This window comes from Staurois parvus, unplaced genomic scaffold (genome assembly GCF_062004578.1).
Source record: "Staurois parvus isolate SC_StPar_1 unplaced genomic scaffold, SC_StPar_1.0 ptg000956l, whole genome shotgun sequence".
NCBI lineage: Eukaryota > Metazoa > Chordata > Amphibia > Anura > Ranidae > Staurois > Staurois parvus.
Window position 1 is genome coordinate 477,948 of NW_028318752.1, and position 24,553 is coordinate 502,500.

The 24,553-nt window shown below is 47.4% G+C and overlaps 1 protein-coding gene across 1 annotated transcript in view; it reads right to left on the reverse strand.

Annotated features, from left to right (window-relative positions):
• Positions 1-24,553, reverse strand: part of IQGAP3 (IQ motif containing GTPase activating protein 3) — a 70,103-nt gene that overhangs the window by 30,603 nt on the left and 14,947 nt on the right. The window contains exons 8-20 of the mRNA XM_089657012.1: positions 23,025-23,203; positions 22,011-22,098; positions 18,565-18,728; positions 18,252-18,339; positions 17,897-18,060; positions 14,445-14,605; positions 11,728-11,849; positions 7,928-8,091; positions 7,538-7,628; positions 7,185-7,352; positions 6,791-6,933; positions 4,203-4,373; positions 998-1,081 (exon numbers count right to left, since the gene is read on the reverse strand). Coding sequence (XP_089513138.1) covers positions 998-1,081; positions 4,203-4,373; positions 6,791-6,933; positions 7,185-7,352; positions 7,538-7,628; positions 7,928-8,091; positions 11,728-11,849; positions 14,445-14,605; positions 17,897-18,060; positions 18,252-18,339; positions 18,565-18,728; positions 22,011-22,098; positions 23,025-23,203 — 1,787 coding nt within the window. The remainder of the gene's footprint in view (positions 1-997; positions 1,082-4,202; positions 4,374-6,790; positions 6,934-7,184; positions 7,353-7,537; positions 7,629-7,927; positions 8,092-11,727; positions 11,850-14,444; positions 14,606-17,896; positions 18,061-18,251; positions 18,340-18,564; positions 18,729-22,010; positions 22,099-23,024; positions 23,204-24,553) is intronic.

Genomic DNA, 24,553 nt, shown 5'->3' on the forward strand with positions numbered 1-24,553 from the left:
GAGGGGCGAGAGGGAGAGGAAGGAGGGACGAGAGGGAGAGGAAGGAGGGACGAGAGGGAGAGGAAGGAGGGACGAAAGGGAGAGGAAGGAGGGACGAAAGGGAGAGGAAGGAGGGACGAAAGGGAGAGGAAGGAGGGACGAAAGGGAGAGGAAGGAGGGACGAAAGGGAGAGGAAGGCGGGAAGAAGGGAGAGGAAGGAGGGATGAAGGGAGAGGAAGGAGGGAAGCAGGGAGAGGAAGGAGGGAAGAAGGGAGAGGAAGGAGGGAAGAAGGAAGAGAAAGGAGGGAAGAAGGGAGAAGTGAAAGGAAGGAGGGAAGAAGGGAGAAGTGAAAGGAAGGACCAAAGAAGAGAGGGGAAAGGAGAGGAAAGAGGGAAGAAGGGAAGGGAAAGGAGAGGAAGGAGGGAAGAAGGGAGGGCAAAGGAGAGGAAGGAGGGAAGAAGGGAAGGGAGAGGAAGCAGGGAGAAGGAAAAAGAGAAGATGCAAGGAAATGGAAAGCGAGAGAAAAGAAGGGAAAAGGGAAGGGAGAGAAAGCAGGGAGAAGAGAAGGGAGAAAAAGCAGGGAAAAGGGAAAAAGGAAAAAGAGGAAGCAGGGAGAAAGAAAATGAGGAAGCAGGGAGAAGGGAAGAGAGAGGAAGCAGGGAGAAGGGAAGAGAGAGGGAGCAGGGAGAAGGGAAGAGAGAGGGAGCAGGGAGAAGGGAAGAGAGAGGGAGCAGGGAAGGAACTAAGAAGGGAGGAAGGAGAAGGGAAGAAGGGAAGGAGAAGGGAGGGGAAGGGGGGCGGGGAGGGGAAGGGATAGAGATAGGAAAGGAGGGGGAGCAGAGAAAAAGGAGGGGAGGGGCAGAGAAGGCAAGGGATGGAAGTAGAAAAAGGGAGAAGTGAAGAGAAAGGATGAAAAAATGGGAATGGAGGGGAAGGAAGTGGAAGGAGAAGGAAAGGGAAGTGGGGAGAAGGGGTTCTCAAACAAAGTAAAGGCATCCAATTAAATCGAGGTTTCACCTTAATGACAGCTCTGACATTCCGATATAAATAGTTGAGTCTCTGGAGATAAGCCTGCTGCTGTCTGTATCCCCTCCAGTGGGCCTGTCACACACAAGAAGCAAGTATGAGTACATTTAGCCCGTAAACCATCAGTAGATCACAGCATTCACCTCGGAATCATCTGCTTTCCTTTCCAGAAGGACATCACCATCTTTGCTCAGTCATCAACCAGTATTACCGGCAACTTCCTGAACTGAGAAGCTGGCCTATTTCTTGTGTTCACAAATGTCTGACACAGATCAGCCCCCTGCTGCAGTCTCTCCTCTTGTGAGTGGCTACAAAGTTACCATGTATAATCTGTATAAGTGATCAATGAGGGAGAGGATTATGGATTTACTGTAAACTGGACCTATATGCATGTTGGTAATGTATACAACCTCCAGGTATTTATTAACTCCCACAGAGATGACAATGCTTCGCCTGCTTTTTTTTTTCTCAAGAAGAACAGAGCCATCTTTGCTCAGGCATCAACCAAGGTCACCATCTACTTGGATTGAGATGCCGGCTCAAAGATGACACAATCATGGAAATCCTGATGCCTGTGCATTTCTTGGTGGTGTTCACAAATGTCTGACACAGACCAACCCTTGCTGCAGCCCTCTACCTTGCTACAAAGTTACAATGCACAGTCTGAGTGATCACTGGGGAAAGAGGAGACTAAGGAAATGCCTCCTCCAGCTGGCAGCAGACTGGTCACACGATAAGGAACGTCACCTAATATTGTTTTTTTTTTTTTAAAGGTGGAGTTTTATGGAAACGGATACTGTTGCTGTATATTGTGAGTTTAATCATGACTTATGAAACATCCATTTCAACCCCTTGACACCGACGTCACACAAATATGCGGCCTCACAGAACTGGGCTTTGTTCCGTGGGGCCGCATATTTGCGCACCTGTCTTTCTGATGGGAGCGCGCCACACAGCGCGCTCCCAGTACAAAGACCGAGGTGTCACTGAGAGCCATTCTAACGATCAGGACCCAGGATTCCCGATTCCGGGTCACATGATCACTGTGATAGCCCGGCCTCTTTTTTTTTTTCTCTCTCTATGAATGGTGGAGAGAGATACATTGTATCTCTCCAACTCCTGGCATAGAGGGGGAAAAAAAAGTTTGTAAAAAAAAAAAAAATTTAAATGTAAAATTAAATAAAAATTAAAAAAATGAACTAAAAAATAAATAAAAAATACCTAGATCGAGGTTTGATCTAGTTCAGTGCCAGGCTAAGTGTTTGGGTCAAAGGTCAGGATTTAAAAAAATAAAAACAAAAAACATTTGGTGTTAGTGTGTTTTAGGTAAAGAAAAAAAACCCAAAAAACAAAAAAAACAAAATGCACACTATTGTTCCTGGGCTGTACTCCGGGTACAAACAACAAATAACATCCACATATATGGTATCGCTGCGATCGTCAAGAGCTGGAGAATTTATTTTGGGTTGTTCTTTGGTGGTAGGTTATGGTAGTAACAAGAAACACAGCTAAATTTAAAAAAAAATGTTTTTTTTACCATTTTGGCCCAATCTTCCTTTGATAATAATAAAAAAAAAAAAAAAATAATCAGGAGATATCCATTACCATTTACCACCGAATAAAAGCCCAATTTATCCTGAAACAAACGCGGTATAATTCAACCGGATGTACAAAGTAGTGTAATAAAAGATGTTATAGTGAGCGCGACTTAAATGCAAAAAGTGTATCAATATATATATACACAAAAACGTTAGTGAGCAGCTGATACACCGTAAAGGTAACCAAGTAAAACCTCCAAATCAAACATATATATTAAATAACTGGTGCAGCGCTAAATACTAGAGCCCAGTTTATACACACAATATATAAACATGCATGATATCACTCTATGGTGATATCATGCATAGGGTCCAGGGCCCTGGACCCTATGAATACGTGCATCGCACGAAACGCGTCAGGGGGGCAGCAGCAGCAGGACACCTTACCAATAGGAATGCATATGGTCAGTAAACTTTTTGATTTATCTTTGTATGTACCCCACACCAACCAACCCTGAATAAAAAGCATCTAAAGCAGTATCACGCTATGAGGTCTCTTATTGGGCACTCTGTGTGAGTGCTATCATTCGCAGTGCCCATCTGGAGGACTCAGGACCCTGGTGGTGATACCTGGTAGCGGTTTCAGATGACTTCACTTCTGTGGAACTGAGATGGTGACCTGGGTACTATCTGATCTGGGATCTGATGATCGTTTTATGGCCTGGTGACGCAGGATTACATATTGCGTATACTATACGCACATCTGGTGAGTGCGTTTTTCACCTATTTGTGTGATCACACCTATCATCACACCTTGGATCAGGACGTCCACTCACCTTTAATTGGGATCTCTGCATGATCCGCACTATCACACTGAACTTTTGTATTTTTTGATCACCATAGAGTGATATCATGCATGTTTATATATTGTGTGTATAAACTGGGATGTACAAAGTAGTTGTGAAGATACTGTAGGTACCAGGGGCGGACTGACAACTCATGGGGCCCCCGGGCAATAGGGGATCATGGGGCCCCTGTGTCCTTGCCCAAACTCAAAAAAGCCTTTGAAAAAAAGTACCAGGGGCATCTCATGGGGCCCCCTACTGACCCCGGGCCCCGAGTTTCCAAATGGTCAGTCCGCCCCTGATATGTACAGATTTACTAACACAGGTCAACATTGCAAAATTTATAAAGTTTGAGTAAATAATAATTTTTTTTCACTTTTTTTGGACTTTCACATATAATTTGTCTCAGTTTTATTTGTATTATATGCGCTGTATTATTTTTATTATTTTTTGTTGTTGCAAAATTGTGCTTAGGCATTAAGATTTGTTTTACCCTTAGGCATGAAGGGGTTAATGACAGAATGCATACGAGATGGGGGGGTGGGGCCAGGGGCGGACTGACAACTCATGGGGCCCCTGGGCAATAGGGGATCATGGGGCCCCTGTGTCCTTGCCCAAACTTAAAAAAAGCCTATGAAAAAAGCTACCAGGGGCATCTCATGGGGCCCCCTACTGACCCCGGGCCCTCGGGCGTTGCCCGAGTTTCCAAATGGTCAGTCCGCCCCTGGGTGTGGCTTATACCCAGAAAATATTTCACAGGGCGGGGCTTGCTGCTGTTCCGCATCCACTGGCTGCCCGGTGACTGTTGCGTACCTGTATGAGGGTGATGGCCGGCACTTGTCTGTGCAGCAGGTGCATGCGTTCCGAGAAGGATTTGCGGACCAGATAGCCTCTCATGCACGCTTGCAGCTTCACCAGGATGTCCGTATTCGCCTCCCATTGCTTCTCCCGCTGGAAGCCGCTCGTCACCCGGGTGATCACCGACTGGAAAATACAGAATTACATGCATCCCGAGTACTCAGCTCAGGCCTGAGGGTATAAGTAATGCAGCAAGCCATTAACCCCTCGCCTACCGGGCACTTATACCCCCTTCGTGCCCAGGCCAATTTCCAGCTTTCAGCTCTGCTGCGCTTTGAATGACAATTGCGCGGTCATGCAACACTGTACTCATATGACATTTTATCATTTTTTTGTGACAGATAGAGCTTTATTTTGGTGGTATTTAATCACCTCGGGGATTTTTAGTTTTTCTTAACCACTTGCCACCCTGCCACTGTGTATATACGTGTGCAGGGTGGCACTGGGGCGCAAAACCACGTTTTAAAACGGGCTCCGCGCTCCCAACGTTTTGCGCGCGCTCCCGCTGACCCGCGGGTGACACCATTCGATCCCGGAGGGATCAATCATTAGATTTCAGCCAGTGATGTCTGGCTGAAATCAGATGATCGGTCCCTGTCCTATCCTGTCTTGTGTTGACATTTACACAGGACAGGATATGATGTCATTCTTCTCTGCCTGGACACATTCCGTTCCAGACAGAAGAAGACATCCAAACAGTGAGTAAAACAGCACATACCCACAGTTAGAACACACCTAGGACACATGTAACCCCCTGATCACCCCCCCCCCAGTTGACCCCTTCACTGCCCTGTCACCAGTGTCAACGATCAGTGAACCGATTTTTACTGATCACTGTATCAGTCTCGCTGGCGACTTCCGATAGTGTTAGCGCCCCTCCCAGATAGCGCCAGTTTGCCCGCTAATACACCAGTAATCCCGTTTAACCCCTTAATCTCCCCCCCCAGTTAACCCCTTCACTGCCCTGTCACCAGTGTCACTGATCAGTGAATCGATTTTTACTGATCACTGTATCAGTGTCGCTGGCGACTTCTGATAGTGTTAGCGCCCCTCCCAGATAGTGGCAGTTTGCCCGCCAATACACCAGTAATCCCGTTTAACCCCTTAATCCCCCCCCCCAGTTAACCCCTTCACTGCCCTGTTACCTGTGTCACTGATCAGTGAACCGATTTTTACTGATCACTGTATCAGTGTTGCTGGTGACTTCCGATAGTATTAGCGCTCCTCCCAGATAGCGCCAGATTGCCCGCCAGTACACCAGTAATCCCGTTTAACCCCTTGATCGCCCCCCCCCCAGTTAACTCCTTCACTGCCCTGTCACCAGTGTCACTAATCAGTGAACCGATTTTTACTGATCACTGTATTAGTGTCACTGGTGACTTCCGATAGTGTTAGCGCCCCTCCCATATAGCGCCAGTTTGCCCGCTAATGCACAGGATTTTTTTTAACAAAAACATGGAGCAGAATACATTTTGGCTTAAATTTATGACTAACTTTGAGTTTACGATATATTTTTTATAGCTGAAAGTAGAAAATATATTTTTCTTTCAAAATTGTCGTGTTTTTTTTTGTTTATAGCGCAAAAAATAAAAAGCGCACAGGTGATAAAATACCACCAAAAGAAAGCTCTATTTGTGTGAAAAAAAGGACGTAAATTTCGTTTGGGTGCAGCATTGCATGACCGCGGAATTATCATTTGAATTAGTGCAGCGCCAAACAGCAAAAAAAGGCCTGGTCATTAAGGGGGGTAAATCCCCAGGAGCTCAAGTGGTTAAACAAAGCAAAAAACACTGAAAATTTTGAAAAAAATAATAGTTTTTTCTTAGTTTTTGTTATAAAATTTTGTAAATAAGTGATTTTTCTCCTCTCAATGATGTGCGCTAATGAGGCTGCAGTGATGGGCACTGGTAGGTGGCACTGATGGGCATTGACAGACATCACTGATGGGCACTGAAAGGTAGCACTCATATATAGCACTGATAGGCTGCACTGACTGGCACTGTTAGGCGGCACTGATAGGCAGCACTGAAGGGCACTGACTGGCATTGATAGGTGACACTGACTGGCACTGATGGGTGACACTGAAAGGCAGCTCAGATGGGCACTGATATGTGGCATTGATGTGGCACTGATAGGTGGCATGGATGAGCACTGACAGCTGGCACTGCTAGGGCTACACAAATCATCAGGGCACACTGATCATCAGTGCCCTGATGATCATTGTACATGTCCCCTCTGAGAGATGCAGATTACCAGCTCTCTCCTCTGTCAGCGCGAGGAGAGAAATGCCGATAACCGGCATTTTCCCATTTACATGCGATCAGCTGTGATTGGACACAGCTGATCACATGACCGAGCCAACATCTTCGGCTCTTTCCGTCGATTGGTGATCCGCTGTGTTCCGCGCATGCACGGTTAGAATGGGAGGACGTCATATGATGTCCTCCCAGATTGAGAACCGCCTTGCGCCTGTCTTTGTACTATATGGCGGGCGGGAGGCGGTTAAACATGTCTGAGTGGAGTGCTCCTTTAAGGGTCCTCACCTGGATCTCCTCGCGGGACACATGGGTGGTGTGGGGGTTGAAGTCTGGCGGCTGATCCCAGGTACCCTCGAACGTGCGCAGATGGAAGAAGTAATCCCCCCTCTCCTTCACCTTGTGTCTCACCCAGTAATTTTTCACATCGCCTGCACATGACAAAACACAAGGGGGCAGGAGTGAGAAAAGGAAAATACAGTGGGAGTCATCTCTCCATCTCCAGCCTGTGATTGGACAGCAAAAGAAAGAGCAGCAGACTGATCAGGTCATCTCTCTGCTCAGTTTGCTCTTTCCACTTGATTGGCTTTCTAACGCATGAACCAAGGCTGTATGGGCAACCCAGACAGTTTTAATTTCAGGCCTTTCGTGTAGGAAATACAAATGTGAGCCGAGATCGTACCTCTTTTTTTCTTTGCGTTCATGAAGCTGCTCAGTTCTCCTTGATAAGCATCAGCGCAGTCCGTCACCACCCCGCACAGCATGGCGTCGGGATTCCGGAGGACACGCAGGGTCTGAGATGCTCTCCCTTCCTTGATGGCCTGATTAATGGCCGCTATTCCCAACGCCACTAAGAGGACAAGAAAATACATGCCGACTGACCGTCTCACACAGGGAACGCAAAATACAGGCAGATTAAACTTCAGATTCAGAGCGAGATCCTCACTGACCTCTGTAGCTACAGGCGCTGTGGAGCGATTCATTTTTAACAAATGCATCTAAAAGACTTCTTTTATTGCAAGCAGGCTTACTCACTTTTCCGGGATCTGGCATTCTCTTGATTTGCTTGCGATACCCCCCGTTGGATTTCTTCTAACCACAAAACTGCGGAGTCGTCCCGTGTCACCTAAACAAGACGCTCATCAGTCCTAAATGGCCGATAACATCTGATACGATCTACTACACAGAAAAGGCAAAGGACTACGGTAGGGCAAGGTAGGCAAACGTCAGCATTCCAGCTGTTACAGAACTACAAGTCCCATAGGACACCGCAATACAGAGGGCCACATGTACGAATCCCGAAGGCCGGGGGATGATGGGATTTGTAGTCTGATCACAGCTGGAGTGCCCAGGACCCCTGATGGATTATAAACTAGCATTACCATTAAGGCAAATCCTATGTAAGCTGCTTATAGGTGGTGGTACCTTTTTTTTGTGCCGCAGGTCATGGGTCAGGATTTTGTGATAGAGCCATGCAGTCGGCAGGGTGACGTCGGTGAGACCGGCGGCCGGCATCAAGAGAGCGGTGAAGGTTTTCTGGGGCTCGTTCTGTTCCAGGGCTTCATTAATGAGGCTGACCGCCAGGATTTCTGGAGGGGGATGGGAGGTTCACAATTCAATGTTATAGATCAGGGATCACTAAACTGCGGCCCGCGGGACAGATGTGGCCCTTTGCTTGCCTTTGTCTGGCCCTTGGGGCACTATTCCTTCCACTGATTCAAGGCGCTATTCCTTCCACTGACACCAAAGATGGGGCACTATCCCTTCCACTGACACCAACAATGGAGTACTATTCCTCTCATTGACACCAGAAATGGGGAACCAATTCTCACACTGACACCAATGGTGGGACACTATTCCTCCCACTGACACCAACAATGGGGTACTATTCCTCTCATTGACACAAAAGATGAGGCACTATCCTTCCCACTGACACCAGCAATGGGGTACTATTCCTCTCATTGACACCAGAAATGCGGAACTAAGTCTCACACTGACACCAATTATGAGGCACTATTCCCTCCACTGACACCAACAATGGGGCACTATTCCTCCCACTGATACCAAAGATGGGGCACTATTCCTCCCAATGACACCAAAGATGGGGCACTATCCCTCCCACTGACACCAACAATGGGGAACTAATTCTCACACTGACACCAATGATGGGGCACTATTCCTCCCACTGACACCAAAGATGGGGTACTATCCCTCCCACTGACACCAAAGATGGGGCACTATCCCTCCCACTGACACCAAAGATGGGGCAATATCTCTCCCACTGACACCAACAATGGGATACTATTCCTCTCATTGACACCAGAAATGGGGAATTCTCAAACTGACACCAATGGTGGGACACTATTCCCTCCACTGACACCAACATTGGGGCACTCTTCCTCCCACTGACACCAGAGATGGGGCACTATTACTCCCAGTGACACCAATGGTGGGACACTATTCCCTCCACTGACACCAACATTGGGGCACTCTTCCTCCCACTGACACCAGAGATGGGGCACTATTCCTCCCACTGACACCAACAATGGGGCACTATTCCTCCCACTGACACCAACAATGGGGCACTATTCTCTCTACTAACACCAATGATGGGACATTATTTATTCCCACTGACGCCAGAGCATTTTCTACGCCTACTGGCCACAGTTCGGCCCCCCTAAACTTTACAGGGCAGTTAACTGGCCCTTTGTTTCAAATGTTTGAAGACCCCAGTCATAGGACCAATACAGGCTTATTAACTAGTTGGTGCCCTAGGGGTTGCCAAAACACCACCATCGTATCATCCCTAGCATGGTCCTCTAGCTGGTCATGTCTTCCATTGCCATTAGGTCCCAGCCCATTTGCCTTTTTTAGTGAAACCAAAGATGGGGCACTATCCCTCCCACTGATACCAATGGGGCACTATCCCTCCCACTGATACCAATGGGGCACTATCCCTCCCACTGACACCAATGGGGCACTATCCCTCCCACTGACACCAATGGGGCACTATCCCTCCCACTGACACCAATGGGGTACTATTCCTCCCACTGACACCAATGGGGCACTATCCCTCCCACTGACACCAATGGGGCACTAGCCCTCCCACTGACACCAATGGGGTACTATTCCTCCCACTGACACCAATGGGGCACTATTCCTCCCACTGACACCAATGGGGCACTATCCCTCCCACTGACACCAATGGGGCACTATCCCTCCCACTGACACCAATGGGGCACTATCCCTCCCACTGACACCAATGGGGCACTATCCCTCCCACTGATACCAATGGGGCACTATCCCTCCCACTGATACCAATGGGGCACTATCCCTCCCACTGACACCAAAGGGGTACTATTCCTCCCACTGAAACAAATGGAGCACTATCCCTCCCACTGACACCAATGGGGTACTAATTCTCCCACTGACACCAATGGGTCACTATCCCTCCCACTGACACCAATGGGGTACTATTCCTCTCATAGGCTGCATGTAGCGTTTACAGCATATTACTTTGTTTTGGAAGTGCAAAGAGATCTATATGACCCTCCAATGTCAGAGAAAAAAAAATTGGCACCTGTCAAAAAATATTTAAAAATTTCACGCCAACATGGCCTAAAATCTCAGAAAGGTCAAGTTCCTTCAAATATCTGTATCAGTTCTCAAACCATTGCCCATGGAGTTAATGGGATCCAACGATCTCACCAGAAGCAGGGCATACCTGTAACTTGACTTAACCACTTGCCCTCCAGAGGATTTACCCCCCTTAATGACCACGCCTCTTTTTGCTACTCGGCGCTGCACTAATTCAACTGATAATTGCGCGGTCATGCAACGCTGCACCCAAATGAAATTTACATCCTTTTTTTCACACAAATAGAGCTTTCTTTCGGTGGTATTTGATCACCAGTGCGCTTTTTATTTTTCACGCTATAAACAAAAAAATTCCAAAAATTTTGAAGAAAAACAATATTTTTTACTTTCAGCTATAAATAATATATAGTAAACTCAAATTTGGTTATAAATTTAGGCCAAAATATATTCTGCTACATGTTCTTGGTAAAAAAAAAAATCCCAATAAGTGTATATTGATTGCTTTGTGTGGAAGTTATAGCGTCTACAAACTATGGTATAAATACTGCAATTTACGCCATTTTTTTGCTATACAGCGCTGCGCTAGTTTAACGGACAATTGCGCGGTCATGCAATACGGTACATAAATGAAATTTACATCCTTTTTTTCCCCACAAATTGAGCTTTCTTTCGTTGGTATTTGATTGCCTGTGCGGTTTTTATTTTTTGCGCTATAAAAAAAAAGGCTGACAATTTTGAGGAAAAAAAAACAATATTTTGGACTTTTTGCTATAAAACATGTCCAGTAAAAAAAAAATTTAAAAATCAAATTTAGTCATAAATTTCTGCCAAAATGCATTCTGCGACATGTCTTTGCTAAAAAAAAAACCAATACGTGTAAATTAATTGGTTTACGTGAAAGTTATAGCGTTTACAAATGGCGGGAAAGATACTGGGATTTTTAGTTTTTTTTTATAATAATAATGGCGGCGATCAGGGACTTATGGCGGCGATCAGGGACTTATGGCGGTACTGCGGCGGACATTCTGACATTGGGGGGGGGGGGTACTGACTTGGGGTCACTGACATTCCCAGTGACACCAATACAGTGATCAGTGCAAAAAAAAAAAAAACACTGACACTGTACTAATGGCACTGGGGAGGAAGGGGTCAACTTTATTATTTAGGGAAAGGGTTAACTGTGTGAGGGGAGTGTTTTACTAGGGGGCGGGGGTGTGTACTGCAGGGAACACCGCTGATCGGGAGAGAAAAACTCTTCTGTCCCGATCAGCGTGCCCTGGAGCTGTCAGAGAACTGACAGAAAGCACAGTTACTGCAGCTGTGCTCTCTGTCAGTGATTGCCGCCGATCGCCGGGACATAGCCGGTAACGACCGGCTGTGACCCGGCGACTGACATCCGCGGCTGTGATCGGTGGGACAGGTAGGGCGGCCGCGCGCCTCGCGCGTGCCCCCTACCTGTTTACAAAACACACGTTTTTAAAACGTGCTTTTGCCCAGCCCGTCCGCCCTGCCGCCGTATTTATACAGTGGCTGGGCGGCATATGGTTAAAGCTCCATGTAGACATCTAAGTGCAGGTGTCGGCCAATCCCAAAGAAAGGTTCTAAAACAGCCTAATGAGGTCACTTACTGTCATGCTCCTCCTGGGTGGAGAGGTTGACGTGATTCACGCAGGATTGGAGGTCATTCCAACTCATGAAGGCAGATCCTCCCTGAGACCGGCGCTTCCTCTTGGCCAGTTTGTTAAAATACCTAGATAAACAAACAAACAAAAAAAACTGTCAGTACGTTTCAGATCCGGTCCTCAATGCCCCTTGACAGGTCAGGTTTTCAGGATTTCCCCTTGTTGTAATCACTATGGTAGTTAGTGATCCACTGCCACAGACTATACCAGCTGTGCAATGCTAAGGACACCCTGACAGCATGACCTGCTGGGGGTTCTCGGTGGAGGTTTGACAGTTTTTCTTACATAAGCCCACTATATTACTCATGGCTCGGCAAATTCCAGGCGCAAGGTCACCATGCTGACTGGAAATTGGGTCCTGGTGCGTGGTGCTCACACACCATTGACTTCAAGGCAAAAGATGCCTTCCGATGATGTCAAGGCAATAAAAAGCCTCATGTTGACCTCAAGGCAAAAAACACCATAAACAATTGTTTTTGATCTTTTTGCTTTAAAAAATGTTTCTTCCAAAAAAATGGCCTTGTTTACTTTGGGCCAAAACCGGAAGTGACATCATGACGTTGCTCCAGTCCTCCTAGGCCATAGACATGAAAGGAAGCCATCTTACCATCACTCATGTCTATGGCCTAGGAGGACTGGAGCGACGTCATGTCACTTCCGGTTTTGGCCCAAAGTAAACAAGGCCATTTTTTATTGCCATTCAATGCAAAAGACGCCTCCCGTTGACCTCAAGGCACAAAAGACGCCTCCCGTTGGCCTCAAGGCACAAAAGACGCCTCCCGTTGGCCTCAAGGCACAAAAGACGCCTCCCGTTGGCCTCAAGGCACAAAAGACGCCTCCCGTTGGCCTCAAGGCACAAAAGACGCCTCCCGTTGGCCTCAAGGCACAAAAGACGCCTCCCGTTGGCCTCAAGGCACAAAAGACGCCTCCCGTTGGCCTCAAGGCACAAAAGACGCCTCCCGTTGGCCTCAAGGCACAAAAGACGCCTCCCGTTGGCCTCAAGGCACAAAAGACGCCTCCCGTTGGCCTCACGGCAAAAGACGCCTCCCGTTGGCCTCACGGCAAAAGACGCCTCCCGTTGGCCTCACGGCAAAAGACGCCTCCCGTTGGCCTCACGGCAAAAGACGCCTCCCGTTGGCCTCACGGCAAAAGACGCCTCCCGTTGGCCTCACGGCAAAAGACGCCTCCCGTTGGCCTCACGGCAAAAGACGCCTCCCGTTGGCCTCACGGCAAAAGACGCCTCCCGTTGGCCTCACGGCAAAAGACGCCTCCCGTTGGCCTCACGGCAAAAGACGCCTCCCGTTGGCCTCACGGCAAAAGACGCCTCCCGTTGGCCTCACGGCAAAAGACGCCTCCCGTTGGCCTCACGGCAAAAGACGCCTCCCGTTGGCCTTTGCTCCGGTCCTCCTAGGCCAGTGGTCGGCAAGCCGCGGCTCTTTACACGCTTTAATGCGGCTCTTGTGTGCCGGGCGCCCGCTCCCCTCCCTCCTCTCGGGCGACAGGGACTCTGCAGCGTGATCCAAAAAAAAAAACAGCCAGGGCAGCGCGCTCAAATGCAATGATTGGCCGGTCTCGCTGCCACTCACATCCTGATAGCCAGTGATTGGCTGTCAGGATGTGTGTAGGCGGGGCAGCGTGACGAACGTGAGAGGAGCTAGGCTCCTCTCACAGTCCGCCCTGAAGACCGGAACGGTGCGGGAACAAGGCGATAGGAACGCGCGGAGCAAAGGTAAGTGAATTGACACAGGGGGGACTTGGCTTACTACTTGCTACTTACTTACTACTACTATATGGGGGATGAATTACTATATGGGGGATGAATTACTATATGGGGGATGAATTACTATGGGGGATGAATTACTATAGGGGGGATGAATTACTATAGGGGGGATGAATTACTATGGGGGGGTGAATTAGTATGGGGGGGTGAATTACTATGGGGGATGAATTACTATATGGGGGATGAATTACTATATGGGGGATGAATTACTATAGGGGGGATGAATTACTATGGGGGGGATGAATTACTATGGGGGATGAATTACTATATGGGGGATGAATTACTATATGGGGGATGAATTACTATATGGGGGATGAATTACTATATGGGGGATGAATTACTATATGGGGGATGAATTACTATATGGGGGATGTATTTTCAGTTTTAAAAATGTGGCTCTCAAAATAAATTTCAATCGTGGTTTTGGCGAGATTCGACTCAGTTGAAAAAAAAAGGTTGCCCACCACTGTCCTAGGCCATAGACATGAGTGGAAGCCATCTTTCCATCACTCATCTCTATACCTTGCAGCCACCAGTGCCGGATCGGTTCCCAGGTTTACCGATCAGCTAGGTAAGCCCAGGAACCACCAAAAAGCGGCAGGAGGAGGGGTGGTGTCCCTTCCCTGCCACTTCATAAAGTGATCCAGCGGCGAATCCTTGGATCACTTTTATCTGACAGACTGGCACCCAAGGGAAAAAAATAATCCCGTGGTTACGGCATCTAGCTGCAGCTGTAACCCCGGTATTGAACGTATTTTAACAAGTGGTGAGATGGACACACACCATCTAAACATATATAGAAGTACACTAGACTGGATATGTTGGACGTGGATGGCCACACACAGCTCAGACATGGACTGGTTTCCTATATAGGAGTCCTCACCTCTGTATATTCTCCTCTTCCACATCGGTCAGGCCCAGCGCCGGGCTGATTAGATTGGTCCAGAACCCATTCAGATCTCCCGCCTCAACCGCCCGATTGATCAGCGCTACAGCGGAGAGCATCTCTATGGCCACAAACAGCTCCTCGTGTGTCAGGGACCCCTGTGAGCGCACACCCAACAAGCGTTACATCAGTGACACCAAGCAAGAGTGCAGCCAATCAGGATGAATCTTATACACCACAAAAAATTGAAATCCAATTCCCTTCTAGGAGTCATAAAGAAAATTTGCATTGTTGTATTTATAGCTGTACACAACACGCCCAACTCTGGGATATAGAAAAAGAAAAAAAAAAAAAAAGCCCATGCAGGTCACATAGAAAAGAAGATCTACTGGCTTGATATTCTGTGATGCCACACCAACCCCCATGGAGTCTTCTCCCCTGTGCTCTGCTGGCCTAATGTCCTGACATCGGAAAGACCAATGCATGGTCCATAGCCCTACATTGGAGACGATGATGCTGGGGGATAGTCCACCTGGAGCATGGAGGAGCACCGGATCAACAAGAGCCAGTTTATTGTACTTCAGAGTTTAGGGGGCTGGACTGTGCCCAGTGGGAGTAAGCAACGCCCCACCTTTGGTATTAGGTGGAGAAAAAGCTGGTGTCAATGGGAGTAGTGCCCCGTCATTGGTGTCAGTGGGAGGAATAGTGCGCTGTCATTGGTGTCAGTGGGAGGAATAGTGGCCCGTCATTGGTGTCAGTGGGAGGAATAGTGGCCCGTCATTGGTATCACTGGGAGGAATAGTGTCCGTCATTGGTGTCAGTGGGAGGAATAGTACCCCATCATTGGTGTCAGTGGGAGGAATAGTGCCCCATCATTGGTGTCAGTGGGAGGAATAGTGGCCCGACATTGGTGTCAGTGGGAGGAATAGTGCCCCATCATTGGTATCAGTGGGAGGGATAGTGCCCCGACATTGGTGTCAGTGAGAGGGATAGTGGCCCATCACTGGTGTCAGTGGGAGGAATAGTGGCCCATCACTGGTGTCAGTGGGAGGAATAGTGGCCCATCACTGGTGTCAGTGGGAGGAATAGTGGCCCATCACTGGTGTCAGTGGGAGGAATAGTGGCCCATCACTGGTGTCAGTGGGAGGAATCGTGGCCCATCATTGGTTTCAGTGGGAGGAATAGTGGCCCGACATTGGTGTCAGTGGGAGGAATAGTGCCCCATCATTGGTATCAGTGGGAGGGATAGTTCCCCCGACATTGGTGTCAGTGAGAGGGATAGTGGCCCATCACTGGTGTCAGTGGGAGGAATAGTGGCCCATCACTGGTGTCAGTGGGAGGAATAGTGGCCCATCACTGGTGTCAGTGGGAGGAATAGTGGCCCATCACTGGTGTCAGTGGGAGGAATCGTGGCCCATCATTGGTTTCAGTGGGAGGAATAGTGCCCCGTCACTGATGCCAGTGGGAGTAATAGTGCCCCATCATTGGTGTCAGTGGGAGGAATAGTGCCCCATCATTGGTATCAGTGGGAGGAATAGTGCCCCATCATTGGTGTCAGTGGGAGGAATAGTGCCCCATCATTGGTGTCAGTGGGAGGAATAGTGCCCCACCATTGGTGTCAGTGGGAGGAATAGTGCCCCACCATTGGTGTCAGTGGAAGGAATAATGCCCCATCATTGGTGTCAGTGGGAGGAATAGTGCCCCATCATTGGTGTCAGTGGGAGGAATAGTGCCCCATCATTGGTGTCAGTGGGAGGAATAGTGCCCCACCATTGGTGTCAGTGGGAGGAATAGTGCCCCATCATTGGTGTCAGTGGGAGGAATAGTGCCCCATCATTGGTATCAGTGGGAGGAATAGTGCCCCATCATTGGTATCAGTGGGAGGAATAGTGCCCCATCATTGGTATCAGTGGGAGGAATATTGCCCCATCATTGGTGTCAGTGGGAGGAATAGTGCCCCATCATTGGTATCAGTGGAGGAATAGTGGCCCATCATTGGTATCAGTGGGAGGAATAGTGCCCCACCATTGGTGTCAGTGGGAGGAATAGTGCCCCATCATTGGTGTCAGTGGGAGGAATAGTGCCCCATCATTGGTGTCAGTGGGAGGAATAGTGCCCCATCATTGGTGTCAGTGGGAGGAATAGTGCCCCATCATTGGTGTCAGTGGGAGGAATAGGAGGGAGCTGTGGTTGTCCACTAGGCTGCTTCCCTGATATGGACTACACACAGGGGCGGACTGACAACTTATGGGGCCCCCCGGGCAATAGGGGATCATGGGGCCCCTGTGTCCTTGCCCAAACTCAAAAAGCCTATGAAAAAGGTACCAGGGGCATCTCATGGGGCAGTGCCCGAGTTTCCAAATGGTCAGTCCTCCCCTGACTACAAACATGTCCGCATCTCTTCATCTCCATTACACCGGGGGCAGGGTGACTGGTAGTTTATAACACTTGTTAAACAGTTACAGCAAAACATTTTTTTTTTTCCTTCTGAGATAAAAGATTTTACACAAATGAATAAAAGCTGATCACTGTAAGCAGCCCTCTTAGTGGTAAATGATTTGTCTCAGCCCTCTAACTGACACTTTTGCAGGACAGCTTGGTCAGTTAAAGGAAGACGAAAAACATCAGATTTATTGGCGGAATCGCCAGATAATAATAAATAAAAACAAAGTATTTATTATTAAATGGTCAGCACTTCCACCTGGCAGTACTATGTTCTCCCTGTGCCCGCATGGCTACCTCCGGGTACTCCAGTTTCCTCCCACACTCCAAAGACATGCTGGCAGGTGAATTGGCTCCTGTCTAAATTGGCCCTAGTATGTGTATGTATGAATGTGAGTTAGGGACCTTAGATTGTACGCCCCTTGAGGAATATGGACCTTAGATTGTACGCCCCTTGAGGGTTAGGGACCTTAGATTTTACACCCCTTGAGGGTTAGGGACCTTAGATTGTACGCCCCTTGAGGGTTAAGGACCTTAGATTGTACGCCCCTTGAGGGTTAGGGACCTTAGATTGTACGCCCCTTGAAGGTCAGGGACCTTAGATTGTACGCCCCTTGAAGGTCAGGGACCTTAGATTGTACGCCCCTTGAAGGTCAGGGACCTTAGATTGTACGCCCCTTGAGGGTTGGGGACCTTAGATTGTACGCCCCTTGAGGGTTAGGGACTGATGGGAATGTACAATATATATGTAAAGCGCTGCGTAAATTAACATCGCTATACAAGTACCTAAAATAAATAAAGTAATGGGGGGGGGACTGCTGGGTCAATACTACCGACAGGCTGGATCATAGATGTCATTTTTGATTTTGGCCACAGTGCATCTCTCGCTTTCCCCTGTATCATCAGAGAAGGGTTTGCCTGAAGGCAGCACACGTGCTGTAACCTTGACATCACTCCCCCTGCTGGTCATGAATGGTAGAACGGTTTGGTAAAGTCAGTCTGCTCACCCGGGAACTTTGTGATTGCAGCAAGTGCAGCTCCTGCTGGTACAACTCGGCTGCATTCGGATAGACATCTGGGAGCTGAGCATCGAGGTTGGACAGTTCTTTCATGGTCTGCTCCGCGTTTTCATGGCGTATAGCGGCGTTAATACGGGAGACCGCCTGCTCCACTGAAAAGATAAAGCGAAAAGGTGAAAATTCATTTTTGATGGTTTGGAAGTTCTGCGTGGTGGTGGAGGATGGACAATGTGATCCAAGACCCCACATGCCATGCCCAAGGAAGGAAAGGCAAGTCCCCATTCCCTTTAAAACCCAAGCAAGCCTCAAACCTTCCAAGGGCCACGTTTATACCACAACTTACTGGTATGCTCTCTGTCTGCATTTTGATTGGCAGCATCAATTCCGGCTTGTAGCTCCTCCTTCTCCAGCAGGTCCACGTAGCCCAGTTCCTACAAAAGAAACAGAGCCTTAAAGGGGCTATCCCCTATCCTTCATAAAAAGTAAGGATCTCCCTCTTTTGAAGGAATTTGACTTGGATATCAAAAAAATTCTGAACCTAACCCAAGGCAGATGTCCATCTGGAGCTGATGACTTCTTCAGGTTAAAAAAAAATATATGGACCATCAAAATTCATCAGCTTCAGATTTTAAGAGGTAGGAAAGATGGGGACTCACCAAAGCTTTCTGCTCCCGGTCATTGGTGAGCTGCTCCAAATACCAGTCTGCGTTCTCCCGCTGGATCCTGCGCAGCAAGAGGGCGGAGTCCTGCATTGCCGCGTACAAGCCCTTCGAATCTTTCCTCTCCAGAGCGTCGTCTACGTATTCCAAAGCTGCATGTACTGTAAGAGGGAGACTTACCTTACACTGAGCACAAGGAGGAAAGACAGAGACTTACCTTACACTGAGCACAAGGGGGAAAGACAGAGACTTACCTTACACTGAGCACAAGGGGGAAAGACAGAGACTTACCTTACACTGAGCACAAGGAGGAAAGACAGAGACTTACCTTACACTGAGCACAAGGGGGAAAGACAGAGACTTACCTTACACTGAGCACAAGGGGGAAAGACAGAGACTTACCTTACACTGAGCACAAGGAGGAAAGACAGAGACTTACCTTACACTGAGCACAAGGGGGAAAGAGAGAGACTTACCTTACACTGAGCACAAGGAGGAAAGACAGAGACTTACCTTACACTGAGCACAAGGAGGAAAGACAGAGACTTACCTTACACTGAGCACAAGGAGGAAAGAGAGAGAGACTTACCTTACACTGAGCACAAGAGGGAAAGAGAGAGACTTACCTTACACTGAGCACAAGGAGGAAAGAGAGAGACTTACCTTACACTGAGCACAAGGAGGAAAGAGAGAGACTTACCTTACACTGAGCACAAGGAGGAAAGAGAGAGACTTACCTTACACTGAGAACAAGGGGGAAAGAGAGAGACTTACCTTACACTGAGCACAAGGGGGAAAGAGAGAGACTTACCTTACACTGAGCACAAGGAGGAAAGAGAGAGCTACAGGGAGAAAAAGAGGGAACAAAGGGTGTGCAAGATACAGAGAGCAAACAAAGAGAGAACGCAAAAGAAAAGTAAAAAGAGAGAAAAAGAGAGAGAGACAGGCACACACACAAATGAGACAGAGAACAAACAAGAGAAAAGGAGAGAGAAAGAGCAAACGAGCAACAGAAAAAGAAAGAATGAGCGAGAGAGAGAGAGCGAGAGAGAGACAGACAGGGACAGGCACAGAGAAAGACACAGACAATGAGAGAGAGAGAGACACACACACCCAGAGAGGGAGAGAGAGAAAGAAAGACAATGAGAGAGGGAGAGACACACAGAGAATGAGTGGAAGAGAGAGACGGACGAGAGAGAGAGACACACACACATATGAGAGAGAGACAGACGAGAGAGAAAGAGAGACAGACGAGAGAGACAAAGACAGAGAGAGACAGAACGAGAGACAGAAAGACAGAGAGAGAGGCAAACAGAGACAGAGAGAGAGCTACAATGAGAGAAAGAGAGAGAGACACAAACAAGATAGAGAACACACAAGAGAAAAGGAGAGGGAAAGAGAGAACGAGCAACAGAAAAAGAAAGAGGGAGAGACAGATGAGAGAGACACCCACACCCTCACACCCAGACAGAGACAACGAGAGAGGGAGACACACACAGACAATGAGTGAAAGAGAGAGACAGACAGACGAGAGAGAGAGACAGATGAGAGAGAGACAAACAACGAGAGAGAGACAAACAACGAGAGAAAGAGAGGGAGAGAATCGTATCCCCTTGATAAAGTCACGTGACTAGTGACGAAACACGTCGGGGAGGAGTGTGCGGATGACATCACCATTCATCGGGATAGCGGCTTGTAGTACTCTACAAACGGCTCTTGGAACGACATTACAGCTGGCAATAGCATTCATTAAGTGGCCCCGTGCTTTGCATTACATTACGGATGGTGTCTGGTTTGAGCATGTGCAGGACTCTGCTGCTGAGATGATACTGCCATCTAGTGTCTAATCAGTACATTACTGGATCTTCATCATACCTGGTGCAAAATACACCTCCGGAACGTGCGTGTATTTCTTATGTTTTAATTGATGAATAAAAGTTTAAAAGGATAAAGCACCATGTGGAGTTCTTTTTAATGAGGAATACGGCTGATACAAAGACACTCATCAGGAGGGAGCTTACTCTGGAGTCTTCATTCAGCAAGCTGATCTTCTGAGTCCATATGGGACCAAAAGTGCAGTCAGACCGTAACATTGTATAATGTGCGTCACACTGCGTGAGGTGAGCAGATATATGGTGGAGGATGTCTTTGAACAGAAATTGATGAAAGATGAACATATTTTTCGTTATCCAAAAGGAGGGTTCACTGAATGAACACTTTATTGATTGAACTTGATTTTTTGAATGACTTTTTTTTTTTTTATTTGATTCATACTTATAAATATTCTTTATTGTTTATTTTTTGTGTGGTTTTTGTTTATATATATATATTTATATTTCAATATTAATATTTTTTCTACTATTTTTATTTTTTCTCTAATATATATAGATTTTTTTATTTTATTTTTTCACTTTGTTTTTTGGTTATATAATGGATTGTGCCATTGTTTCATGTAGCACAGCATTTTTTCACTTCACTTTAAGACAACAAGAGAAAGATAGAGACACACACATACGAGAGAAAGAGACAGACAACGAGAGAAAGAGAGAGAGAGAGAAACGAGGGAAAGAGAGACACACACGAGAGAGAGAAATGAGGGAAAGAGAGAGAGACACACGAGAGAGAGAGAGAGAGAGAGAGAGTGAGAGGGGGAGAGAGAGAGAGACACAAGAGAGAAACGAGAGAGAGAGACACAGAGAGAGCAGCGACGAGAGAAAGAGACGAGAGAGAGACAACGAGGGAAAGAGAGACGAAAGAGAGACAACGAGGGAAAGAGACAATGAGAGAGAGAAACGAGAGAGAGAAACAATGAGAGAGAAAACGAGAGAGAGACAGAAACAATAAGAGAGAGAAACAAAGAGAGAGTAAGAAACGAGAGAGATAGAATGAGAGAAACAACAGGAGAGAGAGAGTAACAAGAGAGAGAAACAATGAGAGAGAAAAACAACGAGAGACAGAAACAACGAGAGAGAGTGAGAGAGAGAGAGAAAGAGCGAGAGAGAGAACGAGAGAGAGACGAGGGAGAGAGAGACGAGGGAGAAAGAGACAACATGAGAGAGAGGCAACACGAGAGAGAGAGAGAGAGACAGACAACATGAGAGAAAGAGACACAACGAGAGAGAGACACAACGAGAGAGAGAGACAACACGAGACAGAGGGACACAATGAGAGAGACAGACAACACGAGAGAGTGAGAGAGAGACAACGTGAGAGAGAGACAACATGAGAGAGAGGGACACAGACAACACGAGAGAGAGAGAGAGAACACGAGAGAGAGAGACAAGGAGAGAGAGAACGACACACACACCGGGAGAGAGACAACAGGAGAAGGAGAAGTGACAGTAGGAATCCTGTGGTCATGTCTGGAACTTCTCAGTATCTCAGTAGAGTTATTCCACAACATTTACATGGATTGTAATCCCCCATAATGCATTGTACCTTACCATTGACTTTGTTGACGTTGCCCTGTATTTCGGCTTGTGTGAGACAATGGTCATACACATCCTGGCTGTCTGAGGAGTTCTGATGGGCCTGCAAGAAGCAGAAGGTGAGAAGTAAATGGCTAGGAATTGGGTCATACAAAGAGGACATGTGCAGGAAAGGAAAGGATACGTTTTCTATCCATTTATAAAGCACTATTGTTTAAAGAGTAATTTTGTCCAGCAAGCTCTCCATCTATTCTAAAGTCAGAGAGTTCCAACCAATTTACATCAGAGACTGGTTGGATTCCCGCTCTGTGGAGGGGTCAATAGAGTGCTAACACCGACCATTACAAATGTGTCAAATCTCAAATGGACAAAATGTGGTCAGGAGGAATAAGAGTAAGGACATCTCAAGAACCCAACTGATGTTATCTGCAGTGTTGGAGTACCGGTTCTGGTCAGGTTTACCCTACCTGACCTTCTTCTGTAATCTATACAGTACTTCTAAGACGGTCTGCCATTACGTTTACTAGTCTAAGCGATATCTATAATGTGATAAATTGTAGGTGTACACTAGTTCTCCACGCTCTTGGAAAGAAGATCTCCAAGCAGTCAAAATCCATGACAGAGGGCTCTCAAGATACTCAACCACCAATCAAAAAAAAGGGGGTCTTATTTTTGGTAAGTGGTTACGATAGTCTGAAAGCCCTAAATCTTGCAGAACAGCCTTAATTATTTAAAAGGTGAGCATCAGCCAAAATAGGTTGGGGTGAGATTAGAACTGGCTGTACCCTCTTTGGGTATACTCCCCCTTACTTCCTGTGCAGTCACCAGGACGGAAGTACTTGGAGGGGAATAATCTCCCTCATGTAGAAAGGCACCTAAAAAAAAAAAAAAACCCTAAAAAAGATTCCAACTCTTCATCCAAAACCACAAAAGAGTTTTGGCTGAACTGACTCAACTATCGAGAGGTCCAGGGGACTTTATGAACCTATGGATTGACAGCCCCATCAGAGTCAAGCTTGGCGTTCTTGCCTTATTACGAGCATTTCCCATCTTGGTAGACTTTGCTTGGTAGAGGAGCTCCTGGTACACAGCTGCCAGCTTCTCCTGCAGGTTCACCAGCATGGCGTTGGGGTTCCTCAGGGCGGCCATGGTGTCCTGCACCACGCCTCTGTCCACAGCTTCATTGATGGCGATGACGGCTGCATGGACTGAGAAAAGGACACAGCACATTCACATTAAAAACTGTATTAGTCACATATTAAAAGTAGATAACAGGTATAAAAGGAATCTTGAATATTAAAACAGTCCTTCATGCAAAAAGACAGGGTGGCAGAATAGGCTCAAGTATACCCCCACCCAGGACAGAGCCGTATGTTTAGCCGTTCCTGCCCACAATCCATTTTACTAATGGTACACAGCATGAAGCCCATGCAGAGGATATGTTCTCCTTTTTGAAACCCAGCAGCCAACACTTTGTGCTTCTGTTGGCTCCCAATCCTGGGTGTCACGTGATTGTGGGGGATCCCTACTGACTATCAGGAAGTAGTGGTCCACAGCAATGAAAATTCTGACCCCAAACTGAAAATTCAGGATGCATTGAAGATAATGGGACAGAATTCTACATCAAAGTCAATAGGGGGGGGGGGGGGGGCGTCTTTACCTCAAAAGTCAATAGGGGGCGTCTTTACCTCAAAAGTCAATAGGGGGCGTCTTTACCTCAAAAGTCAATAGGGGGCGTCTTTACCACAAAAGTCAATAGGGGGCGTCTTTACCACAAAAGTCAATAGGGGGCGTCTTTACCACAAAAGTCAATAGGGGGCGTCTTTACCACAAAAGTCAATAGGGGGCGTCTTTACCACAAAAGTCAATAGGGGGCGTCTTTACCACAAAAGTCAATAGGGGGCGTCTTTACCACAAAAGTCAATAGGGGGCGTCTTTACCACAAAAGTCAATAGGGGGCGTCTTTACCACAAAAGTCAATAGGGGGCGTCTTTACCACAAAAGTCAATAGGGGGCGTCTTTACCACAAAAGTCAATAGGGGGCGTCTTTACCACAAAAGTCAATAGGGGGCGTCTTTACCACAAAAGTCAATAGGGGGCGTCTTTACCACAAAAGTCAATAGGGGGCGTCTTTACCACAAAAGTCAATAGGGGGCGCCTTTACCACAAAAGTCAATAGGGGGCGCCTTTACCTCAAAAGTCAATAGGGGGCGCCTTTACCTCAAAAGTCAATAGGGGGCGCCTTTACCTCAAAAGTCAATAGGGGGCGCCTTTACCTCAAAAGTCAATAGGGGGCGCCTTTACCTCAAAAGTCAATAGGGGGCGCCTTTACCTCAAAAGTCAATAGGGGGCGCCTTTACCTCAAAAGTCAATAGGGGGCGCCTTTACCTCAAAAGTCAATAGGGGGCGCCTTTACCTCAAAAGTCAATAGGGGGCGCCTTTACCTCAAAAGTCAATAGGGGGCGCCTTTACCTCAAAAGTCAATAGGGGGCGCCTTTACCTCAAAAGTCAATAGGGGGCGCCTTTACCTCAAAAGTCAATAGGGGGCGCCTTTACCT